Source organism: Sarcophilus harrisii, chromosome 1 (genome assembly GCF_902635505.1).
Source record: "Sarcophilus harrisii chromosome 1, mSarHar1.11, whole genome shotgun sequence".
Classification (NCBI taxonomy): domain Eukaryota; kingdom Metazoa; phylum Chordata; class Mammalia; order Dasyuromorphia; family Dasyuridae; genus Sarcophilus; species Sarcophilus harrisii.
In genome coordinates, this window is record NC_045426.1 from 336,181,473 (window position 1) to 336,193,788 (window position 12,316).

Consider the following 12,316-nt stretch of genomic DNA (forward strand, 5'->3'; position numbering starts at 1 on the left):
ATGCTGATGATTTATGTGGATTTATTTTGTATCCTGCAACTTTGCTAAAGTTGTGAATTGTTTCTAGTAGTTTTTTAGTTCATTCTCTAGGGTTCTCTAAGTATACCATCATATCATCTGCAAAGAGTGATAAATGAGATTTCCTCATGACCTACTCTAATTCCTTTAATCTCTCTTTCTTCTTTTATAGCCAAAGCTAACATTTTAAAATACAATATTGAATAGTAATGGTGATAGTGGGCATTTAGGGTGATAGTGGGCAACCTTGTTTCATTCCTGATGGGTTTTTCTTTTCTGAGATAATTGGGGTTAAGTGACTTGCTCTGGGTCACACAGCTAGGACGTGTTAAGTGTCTGAGGCAAGATTTGAACTCACGTCCTCCTGACTTCAGGGCTTGAGCTGTATCCACTGCACCACCTAGCTGCCCTGATTCCTGTTCTTATCGGGAACAATGGGAATTGTTCCCATAACATATGATGCTTGCTAATGGTTTTAAATAGATGCTAATGATCATTTTAAGGAAAAGTCCATTTATTCCTATACTCTCTAGTGTTTTTAATAAGAATAGGTGTTGGATTTTATCAAATGGTTTTTCTATACCTATTGAGATAATCATATGATTTTTGTTAGTTTGGTTATTGATATAGCTGATTATGCTAATAGTTTTCCTAATATTGAACCAGCTCTACATTCCTGGTATAAATCCTACTTGGTTATAGTGTATTATCCTGGGGCTGACTTTCTGGAATCACTTCATTCTTTTTATTTTTTTTTAACTCTCATTGTCATTTTATTTTTTAATTTTTTTTTCTTCATAGCTTTTTATTTACAAGTTATATGTATAGGTAATTTTATAGCATTGACAATTGCCAAACCTTTTGTTCCAATTTTTCCCCTCCTTCCTCCCACCCTCTCCCCTAGATGGCAGGATGACCAGTAGATGTTAAATATATTAAAGTATAAATTAGATACACAATAAGTATACGTGACCAAACCGTTATTTTGCTGTACAAAAAGAATCAGACTCTGAAATAGTGTACAATTAGCCTGTGAAGGAAATCCAAAATGCAGGCAGGCAAAAATATAGGGATTGGGAATTCAATGTAATAGTTCTTAGTCATCTCCCAGAGTTCTTTCGCTGAGCGTCGCTGGTTCAGTTCATTACTGCTCCATTGGAACTGATTTGGTTCATCTCATTGCTGAGGATGGCCAGGTCCATCAGAATTGATCATCATATAGTATTGTTGCTGAAGTATATAATGATCTCCTGGTCCTGCTCATTTCACTCAGCATCAGTTCGTGTAAGTCTCTCCAGGCCTCTCTGAAATCATCCTGTTAGTCATTTCTTACCAAACAATAATATTCCATAATATTCATATACCACAATTTATTCATCCATTCTCCAATTGATGGGCATCTATTCAGTTTCCAGTTTCTGGCCACTACAAAGATGGCTGCCACAAACATTAATGCACATACAGATCCCTTTCCCTTCTTTATGATCTCTTTGGGATATAAGCCCAGTAGGAACATTGCTAAATCAAAGTGTGTGCACAGTTTGATAACTTTTTGAGCATTTATCATTATCTTTTTCTGTCATCCTAGACAATTTGAGAAATATGAAGTGATACCTCAGAATTTCTTTTCAATTAAATCTTAAAATGTAATAAATTCAACCTGCAACTTTTAAAGCTGCCCTATTGTCTGTAATTCTTTTTAGCCTTCTCTCTATTCTTTTCTGTTCAGTAATCTTCTCTCTGTTTCTGTCCCTATTGCTGTCTCTCTCTGTATATCCTACACTAAACTTAATGTTCTTTCTACTACATGAGGCTTGTAAAATAGCAATTTTATCATTGAACTATTAATTATCTTAGAATAGGCCTAAATTTCTGCATAAATTATTATTGCTTTTGCTGGCTTCTATAATCCTGTCTCAGGGCTATCACATTCTTCCTTTCTTAAATTCCTTCTAGTCCTCTGCTTTCCTTTGTAATAGCTTGGATAAGACTTCCATATTCTATAATAATATCAAGCATTTATATAGTATTTAATGTTTATGAAGCCCTCTCACAAAAATTATCTCATTTTAACCTTATCACAACCTTGAAAACTGAGAACTATTATTATCCCCATTTTATAGATGTAGAAACTGAGTCAGGCAAAGATCAATTAATTTGCCCAAGGTCATATTAATTAGTAATTTTCTACTACTCAATTCTTTCTAATTCTGGTTCCTGCAATGCCATTATGCTTCCCATACAACTCATTTTGGGGTTTTAAAATTCTCTCTGTCCCAAAAAGCATTGAATCACTCATTTATGAGTTTCAATCTCAACTTTCACTCAGGCTTTGCAAGTTGTTTTTAAAAGGACTTGTTAAATCCATGATAATCAGGACTCTGAATCCATGTTGACTGGTCCTGACTGAATCTCTACCTCAAAATCTGTGGAAGCTGCCCCTCCACACAATGAAAGGGTCTTCAGAATGATACCTAGTTCCATATCTTCTTCCAATAATCCTTATTTCATTCCAAAATTATAAGTCTTTTGTGTGGATATTTATTACAGTTCTTAATTTGCACATGTCCAAAAAGTTAAAATAAACTGTTGGCACTAGTAAGGATACAGAGGTTGAACTTAGAAGTCTATAGGTGATTGAGAATGGTGGGGAATATGCAGGAGTGTTATGGTAAATGTTTAACAATAGACTTGCCAAAAAAAAAAAAAACCACCAAAGGACTCACTTTTAATTTGTTTAATTTAATCAAATCAACATTTTCTCCATCATTTTCTTTGTCTTGATAATCAACAAAATAATTAGTCAAGACCTAATTTGTAGCATTTGCCAATTTCCAGAGTGTAAATGGTCACACTGAAAATTTTATAATTGACTCTCCTGAGCCAAATGAATTGGCTTCAGCACACCTCTCAAAATATTTGGCATAAAAAGGAATCAGGATAGTGTAAAGAAAAATGTTACCTCAATCCTGGCTTACTAAATAGAATCCTGGTATGGGATAGGCAGAGGGCAGCTAAATGGTGAAGTGGATAGAGTTCTGGATCTCAAGTCAGGAAAACTCATCTTCCTAAGTTCAAATCTGATCTTAGACACTTTTTAGTTGGTGACCCTTGGTAATTCACTTAACCCTACTTGCATCAGTTTCCTCATCTGTAAAGCGAACTGGAAAAGGAAATGGAAAACTACTCCAGTATTCTTTCCAAGAAAACTCCAAATGTGGTCATGAAATGATTGAAACAACTGAACAACAAAAATGGGATAAGTGGTTCAGTAGCTGAATTAGGTTGTCATCAATCATTTCTTGACATCAGTAGAAAGATCACAATGACAGGTGGAAAGGAAAGAAAGTAAACACATAAGAACAAATTGATGAAATTTTACAGTGAGAAATTACTAGCAGATTTCCAATTGATAAATGGTCAAAGGATATCAATAGGAAGTTTTAAAAAAAAAAAAAAGAAATTAAAGCTATCTAGAGAAATGCAAATTAAAACAACTCTATGGTACCATTTCACATCTATGAGATTGGCTAATAAGAAAGAAAAAGAAAATAACAAATATTGGAGAGAATGAGGGAAAGAGGGGACACTAACACATTTTTAGTAGAGTTGTATGTTGGAGTCCAGCTCCTATAGTGAATTAAGGGTGTGGAAACATACCAGGGCCAGGTGGAGAAGTCCAGATTATGAACTCTTTGAAGTTTATTGATCAGAGAGACATATATATATATATACCTCAAATGCTCATAGATTTGATACAGAGTATACTCTTTGAAGTTCCTATAGTTTTCTCTAACAAACAAGATCTACTGAGATGTAAATGATTAAGCCCAGGATCTTGGTTAATTAGATAGAAGTGCAAATAGTTGAGATACACATCTGGGTAAAGTTTAACACACCATTGTCTCAAGTAGTTTTCTCCCGATTGCCTTTAGTCTCTATTGTGGGCTCTTTTTCCTGTCCTAAATTTAAAGGTTTGCTTCTAATCCAAAGAATAGTGTTTGCATTTTGCATCAGTCCCTAGATTATTAATTTATTGTATTGACAAGCAGTCTCTGCTATTTCAATAAGAAAAGAAAGTTTTGGTGAGCCAAGTTACTGTAAAATTCAAGATGTGGAATGGATTTTTACCTCCTGGCCCTCTACAGTTGTGAACTGATCAAATCATTCTTGAGAGCAATTTAGAACAATACCTAAAAAGCTATGAAACTGTGTATACTCTTTGACCCAGAAATACTACTACTAAGTTGGTATCCCAAAAAGTTAAAGGAAAAGGATCAATAAGTACAAAAATACTTATAGCAGTTCTTTTTGTGGTGGCAAAGAATTGGAAATTGTGAGGATGGCAATCAATTAAGGAATGGCTGAATTAGTATATTGGTTGGTTGATTATTGTCCATCATTCTGCAAGAGAATTAAAATGACATCACTATGTTAGAATCAAGTTACAATGTGTCAACTGTGGCTGATCAGACCAATACAAGCTCAGTGTGCTCTGCCACAGATTGGACACAAATAATCCCTGTGAACATTAGGAGTGGATTCTCTAACTTTGCACATCTCATGTTTCTTCTAAATAGTTTTGTGTCATAAGAAATGCTAAGCAAGATAGTTTCATGAAAATCTGGGAAGATGTATATGAATTGATTTAAAGTGAAATGAGCAGAGGCAGGAGAAGATAGTAACAGCAATACTGTAACAATCATTAATTGTGTATTACTTAGCTATTCTGATCAAGACAATATCATCAAAAATGTAATCTCCAGAGGATGAATTGATACAATCTGAATGTAGATTGAAGCATACTTTTTAGTTGTCATTTTATTTCTTTTTCTTTCTTTCTTTCTTTCTTTTTTTTTTTTTTTTTTTTTTTTTTTTTTTTTTTTTTTTTTTTTTTTTTTTTTTTTTTTTTTTTGGTCTGCACTTCTTTTGCAAGAGAGCTAATATGGAAATATATTTTGCATGACTTCAAGTGTATAATCTATATCAAATTTCTTGACTTCTCAAGAGGGGGAAGAAAGAGAAGGAAAGAATTTGGAACTCAAAATTTTTTTAAATGTTAAAAATTCTTTTTACCTATAATTGAGAAACATTTAATGAAATAAACAAAATACATTGGGGGGGGGGGGGAGATTAATAGCAGAGTAAGATAACATCATTGCCAATACAGTTGTTACTGGAGTCTGTTCATTTGTTGCAAGTGGATAGAGATTGCTTGAGGGCTAAGTACAAAAATTAATTTTGAGAAGAGCCAAATTACAACATCAGCCACATCAGCACTCTGGAAAAATTATAAAAAGCAGAGTAGTCTCTGGACTAGTAAGCCAGATGATGAATTTAGAAATTAGTCTTTACCTAATTTTTTTTTCTTTTACTAAGAAAAAGCAGTGAGCAGGGGAAGTTTTAAGACCTAACATAGATCTAAGAAATTAGCAAATGAATTTTCCAAGTATTAAACTTGTATTTGTGTGTATATCAGTATTCATATGTGTGAGGTTTTTGCTTTTTTGCTTTGTTTTGTTTTGTTTTAGCCTACTTGTATATGCCTAGCTCAGAATGTAAAGTTCAAAATGCATAGATTTTTTTTTTTTTTACAAAAGATGCAAAAATCCAAGAGAGCTGTTAAAAATTGTCTAGCAACCTTTGACTCTGTGTGCATATACAGGGAGAGACCGTAAGAAGGCTGGTGGTAAAAAAAAAAAAAAAGCCCTTTCTTTGATTAGGAACTCCCAAGCCAATCTGATTACATGTGCAGTAAAAAGTTTTTTTGAATTTGACAGTACTAAATTTGTGATATATCTATCAATATATTATCAGACTTAATATTTCAATCTGGTCTACTTAAAGGAGCCAGTTTAATGTAAGATTATTTGTGAAGACTTAAATATTTGTAAATTATTAGATTCCACTGAATCCATGAGAAGGATATTGTCCTAACAGGATATTTAAATTTTGCTTTTTAAGTCTTTGTATTGGTTCATCATTTGATTTTATTAATTTGAAATATTGCATGTTGTATAATATTTTTTGAATATGGTGAATTGCAGATTATAATGGGATAGAAATTAGATCACCCCTCCTCAACCCTTCCATGGCAACTTTCCCCCAAAATTCTTAGCTAAAGACATCATCTCATATTACACTGAAAATATTGAGGTCATGTAACAAAAAGCTCTTTCTTCTCCCTTCTTCATTTATAATGTAAACTGAGGCAAGATAGAGATTAGAGAACAATTTAATAATTTATTAAATGGGAGAGATTTACTGGGATCAAATGGATCTATGATTTGGTCCCAGGGATGAATGAAACTAGGGCTCCAAGAATCCAGCAAACAATGAGAGATCTCAATGACCTATATACACATTGCTCAGACTCAGGGGGTAGACTGAGGTGGGGGGGGGGCAGAGTCAGGGTGCTGAGAGTCTGAACAGGATTCTTGACAATACAGTTCTGACAGGGTGAGGGGAGACATGGGGGGAGGAACCCTGCAGATGGGAAGAGGCATCTTGATAAGACAGTATCTAACATTCCGGTAGCTTAGGATGGGGAGAGGCATTCTGATATTCTAAAACATAAGATCTTTTATCCTCATCAAATATTCTGATAAAGAGGGAGGAGAGGTTTTGCAGGACTGAGTTTTGAGCTGAAGCAGAGAAACTGAGTCAGGACTTGGTCAGGATAATTAGGGAGACTGAGAACTGTGGCATAACAATATCTCTCAGATATCTTTTTATATTATGTTCTCCTTTAATTATCTCACATGAAGCAGTGATCTTCCATATCAGAACAGTTTGAGTTTTATGTAATATTTGCATGAATATCAAGCACACATGATAATGGCTTCCAATTATTGCAGATACAAACTTATGTTTCAAACATGCATGTGCTTGTTGCAGAGGAAAATATATTTGTAATATAATTTGACATTTATTTATTGCTTGAGGAATCATTAAAGAATTTAACCCCTTAGACTATCTTCCTTTGGAGTTCTCAAACACTAAAGGAGAACAACTGCACTAGATTATTGTATAATTTTGTTTAACCATTCCCTGGTGGATGAACATCTCTTATCTTTACTATTTTTTGCTACTACAAAAATGTTATTTTTGAATATAGAATCTTTGTGACCTATAATGAGGATGGAGATGAAATCCCTAATAGTGGAAACTCTGGGTCAAAAGATATGGATATTTTAGTGATTTTGTGTATTTTCAAATTGCTTTCCAGAATGATTCGACCAATTCTCAGCTCCACCAATCATGCATAAATTCTGTTTGTCTTTCTAAAATCCAATATTCGTTCTTTCCAAGTTTTGGTATCCTTTCCAAGTTGATGGATATGAGATGAAATCTCAAAACTTTTGTTTTTCATTCTCTTATCAGTGATTTGGAATATTCTATCATATAATCGTATTCATAATTTGTAATACTTCTTTTTAGAACTATTCATATCCCTTGTCCACTTATCCATTGAGGTTTTCCATTGGGGAATGGCTTTTGGTTTTATATTTGTGTCAGTTTTACAGGTTAGATATTAGAGATAATTGATGTGAAGTTTCCTTCCAATTGACCATTTGTTTTTATTCTTCTTGCATTACTTTTATTTATGCTAAAGCCTTTCAATGTCATGAAATTAAAATTATTCTTGCCATTGTCTCTATCCATTTTGTGGAATATTCACCTAGTCATAATTGTAAAGATTAATCATTGGGCATCACAAACATACTAAGTACTTACTATCAGACACTGTGCTTAAACCTTTGAAATACAAGGCAAAAACAGCTTTTGTTCTATATCACCCATTGAATTTCCAATCTCAGAGTCTTTACACTGGTCCCCGGCTGAAAACCCTATACTTCATCCTCACCTCCGCTTAAGTCCTAATTTCTTTCAAAGCTTAGTTGAAGCACATAAAACCTTTTCTGGTCTCTCAAAGACTAGTGCATTCTCTTTCAAATTAACTTGGATTTATTTTGGATACATTTATATAGATACATGTTATCTCCCTCAAGATTGAACGTAAGTACTTTGAAGGCAGGGACTATTTCATTTTTGTCTCTCTATAGATTAACACTCTATATGTACAAAAAAAATAACCACAAAAAATAACCACAGATAATGATTGTTTGATTGCCTTTCTGGTATTAGTATGGCTTGTGATCACCTTTCGGTGTCTCATTTTAGGAGACATTCATAAACTATAAACGAACTGGGGGAAATGTGCTATCAGAGGGTAACGTTTGCTGGCTCAGGGGAAACATGCTCGTTTTTTTCAAGCAGCCAAAGAGCTCGCAGGTAGAGGGTGGATTAATTCTGTTTGATTTCAGAGGGCAGAACGCGGAGCAAAGGGAGGAAGTTGCGGTTTGAGGTTGGTTAAGGAGAAATTTTCTAACAAGGAGCGCTATCCCAGAGCAGAGAGCACTGTCTTCCATCTCACTGCAAGTCTTGAAACAAAGGCCGGATGATGACTTGCTGGGGTTATTCCAGAAGGGTTCCTGACCAGGTGGGGACTGGACTAGCAGCCTCTTCCTTAACTTGGATTCAGTTTATGTCTGTTAGAACACGGGGGAAGGGAGGAGGATCCTTAAGAGAGAACTTGGAGTGAGAGAACCAATCTCCGGAACTTTAATGCTTCATCGTCGCCCTAATCTGATCCAGACCCTTCTTTTTACAGCTGGAGGAACAGCACAACGCGCCGTGATTTGCACAAATGTCGCACATTTGACTTTGGGGCGTCACAATCACAGGTCACCCTTCACACTCCCCTCCTTCCAACCCCGCGGTTTCGGAAGGGAAGCGCCGCGTTGCCCTTGACGACCAGTCAGAAGGTCGCCGAGGCCCCTTTCCGGGATCACACTTCAGCAAGTATGACTTCGCCTAAGCCTGGTTGGCGTGGGAGAAGAGACGCCCGCATAAAAAATTCTCTGCCCAAGGACGCTTTTTCTTCTCTCTTCTCCCTCCGGTGCTTCCGGACAAGATGCGCATGCTGCCGGCAGGGCGATGGGATAAGCCTTCGAGGGTCACTTGAGGAGTAAAAGACCCTCTGTGAAGGAGGACAGCCGCGGTGCAGGCAAATGGTGTGGACAGCCCAGTCGCGCGGCCGGTGACGTCAAAGGCCCCGGCCGCACATTTCTTGAAGGCCCGGGCTGCTGCCTTGCTCTAGGGTCTGTGTCACCTGGCGTGCTCGGTTCCGCCCCTCATCCCTATCCTGGGCAGCTACTGGGAGCCTTTCCTGGGAGTGAGCTATGGCGCGGGAGCTCCGCCCGCTGTTGCTGCTCTGGGGCCGACACCTACGGCCTCTGCTCGGGCCGCGGGAGCCGGGGCTGCGGACTGTCGCCGGAGGTAAGGCCGGCAGGGGGGGCTGCCCTCGCCCCCCGCAGCTTCCTGGGGCCGCTCCGGAGAAAGACGGGAGGCGCGGACCGGCGCCGGGGGAGCTGGGCTGGGGAGGATCCGCGGCCCGCTGCCGAGGAGCTCGGACGTCGGCCCGAAGGCAGCCCACGTGGGATGTCAGAAGCGGGGGTGGCCCTGGGGGATGATGATCTTTCAAAGCCACAAATGTTTCTCTTCTCATTTCCGTTTAAGGCTAAGATGGAAACTGTCATGTTTTCTGGCTTGGTAGTTGGTATGAGTATTGATTAGTGAGCGCTTCCAAAAACTGTTGAGCAACACGTGCTTAACGCGGTGTGTGTAGAGGGAGCCGCGGCAGCCGCCGGAAGAGGCATAAAATTGAAGCCCCAGCTCCTGCGTGTGTAGAATTTAGTCTGATGGAGGAGGACCCTAGCAGGAGCCGTGTTCTATTAAAGAGGTGTGAAAAGTGTCAGGGGATACTTGTGAAAAGTGGGGTTGTGCTGGAATGACCGAAAGGACTAAGAAAGAAGACAGGGTGAAGGGTCTCAGAACAATAAGGTCAGTTTAGTTTGAGTGGAGTAGATTGAGGGAAATTTAATGGAAATTATCACGAGAAATAAGGCAGGGAAAGTAATTGCGTAGGAATATTGAATGCCAGCTAAGCAATTCAATATTTACTTAGGGAGTTGTTTAAAATTTTGAGCAGAGCAACAACTAAGTTGAGCATAAAAGTCATGGGAAATCATTTTGCAAGGGAAATGGGGGTAGTAAGCCCTGTTAGGAAGCTGATGCAATAGGTTAAGTAATCGATAATTGTGAGGGAGAAAAGGAGGAGACAGACAGGCTGAGGGAGAGACAGAGAAGGGAGAGAAAGGGAAAGAAATGGTAGGAGAAAATGAGATGATTGGCTATGAGAGATTGCGGAGAGTCGACTTCTCCAATGTTGGAGGCAGAGTTGGAGGCAGATCATTGACAGAAATTGTGAAAACGGGAGGAAAATTGGGTAATACCACAACAGTACAGTGAATTAACTGGGCTAAATTAAAACAAATTTGTTAATCTATACAATAAACATTGCAACTTTTATTTCATTAAAGAATTTGTAATATGCACTTTATACTTTTGCTGCAGTCCCTTGCTTTTACGGGATTTTATTGTGAGTATGGATGGAAAATTTTGAAATTTTCTTTAAGTCTTCTTGAAATTACACTTTGAGCATATTTGATATTAAGCATACCTTTATTAAACACTGATCTATCACTTTTAAAATCCATATTAAAAAATTAAATTCTGAACTTAAAAAACCCAAATAACATTTTCATCTACTGTATATAAAACAGCAAAAAGATTGTATGTGAAACTACAAATCTTTATCTACAGCTTTTTTTTAAAGTATCTAATAAATTCAACATAGTTTTATGTTTAAAGCCTGTCCTGTTTTTTTATCTCTAGCTTCCTTTATGTCTCTTTAATATTTAAAAATATTTCCTGACCTTTTTTTGGCATTTTCTCTCTTCCCTTCCACTCCCTTTATTTTCATTGAGACAAAAACAAAACAAAAAACAAACCCTTTTATGCATAGTCAAGGCAAATTTTGACACTGGTTCTCTAAAAATGACTGACAGTTCTGTACCTTGAGCATCAGGAGTACTGAATTACATATTTCATCTATTGTACTCTGGAAAAGGGACTGGTCATTGTGTTTCTAAGTCATTCAAAATAGTTCCTCCACTCTATTTATCATGTATGTGGTTTTTGTTGGTTTTGTTCACTTCACTCTGCATGATTTCATACAGATCTCAGTTTTCACTGAATCTATTCCTTTGATCATTTCTTATACTATAATTTGTTGAGTCATTCCCCCATTGACTTAATTTCCAATTCTTTGATAATACAAACAGCTGCTATAAATATTTTTGTACATAAGAATTCTTTTACTCGGTCTTGATATATTTGGCATAGAAACTTGTGGCACCACTGAGTCAAACAACTTCAACTTTTGGGGCATAGTTCCAAATTGCATTCCAAAAAGGCAACTGTAATGTTCTCTAAAATATAATTGTTCTCTGGGAGCAGGTTTCTTAGGGGGCTTCTGTAGGCAGCCTTCATTTCAGTTCTGTGTCATAATCACCTCAAATTCAGCCAGGAGTCCAGATCTTTTATTGTCTCCTTCAAAATAGCTTGGTTAGTTTTCTTAGAGGCCTATCTCTGTCCTTGGTTCCTAGAGCTCTTACCACTAGTCCTCTGGGAGGTCTCTTCCAGATTCAGCCTCTAGCTCCTTCTGAATCCAAAGCCTCCAGCCAGCACAAAGGTGGAAGTTGGAATGAATCTGATTCTGCCTCCCAGAGAGTGGGCTTGTGGGCTTCTGACTTGTAAATCTCCTTAAGTCTCTGGCTCCTCCTTATATATGCTCTTTTAAAGGTGTGAAAGGTGTGAACATAAGCATTGTCTCTATCAATTCCAGTGACTTAGCATCTTGTTTCAAGTTCTGGCCCATAACAGGCAACACCCATCAGTATGTTTGTTTTCCTGAAGCCGCCCTTCCAACAATTGGCCTTTTCTTTTTTTTTTTTTTTTGTTATCTTTGGTAATAAATGTGATGAGGACCTCAAATGTAAGTCATTTACATATCTTGGATATAAAACCTTTATCTGAGAAACTTAATGCAAAGATTCCTCCACTTTCCCCAATTCACTGTTTCCCTTCTAATTTTAACTGCATTGGGTTTTTACAAAAGTTTTAAAATTTTATGTAATAAAAACTGTCCATTTATCTCCTGTTATCCTTTTTTTTCCCACTGTTTGGTTGAGAATTTTTTACTTATACTTTCTAATATTGTCCTTCCTTCTCTAATTAGTTAATGTTGTTTTATGTTGAGGCCCTATAATATCTATTTGGAACTTATGTGGTATATTATGTGAGGTGTTGGTCTAAATCTAATTGCTCCCTA

The 12,316-nt window shown here is 37.1% G+C and overlaps 1 protein-coding gene across 1 annotated transcript in view; it reads left to right on the plus strand.

Moving 5' to 3' along the window:
* The first annotated feature begins 9,121 nt into the window (after positions 1 to 9,121).
* The window catches only part of TRAP1 (TNF receptor associated protein 1), a 79,091-nt gene continuing 75,896 nt past the window's right edge, over positions 9,122 to 12,316 (plus strand). Inside the window, exon 1 of the mRNA XM_031945615.1 lies at positions 9,122 to 9,360. Within this exon, the coding sequence (XP_031801475.1) occupies positions 9,264 to 9,360 (97 nt within the window). The 5' untranslated portion in view covers positions 9,122 to 9,263. The remainder of the gene's footprint in view (positions 9,361 to 12,316) is intronic.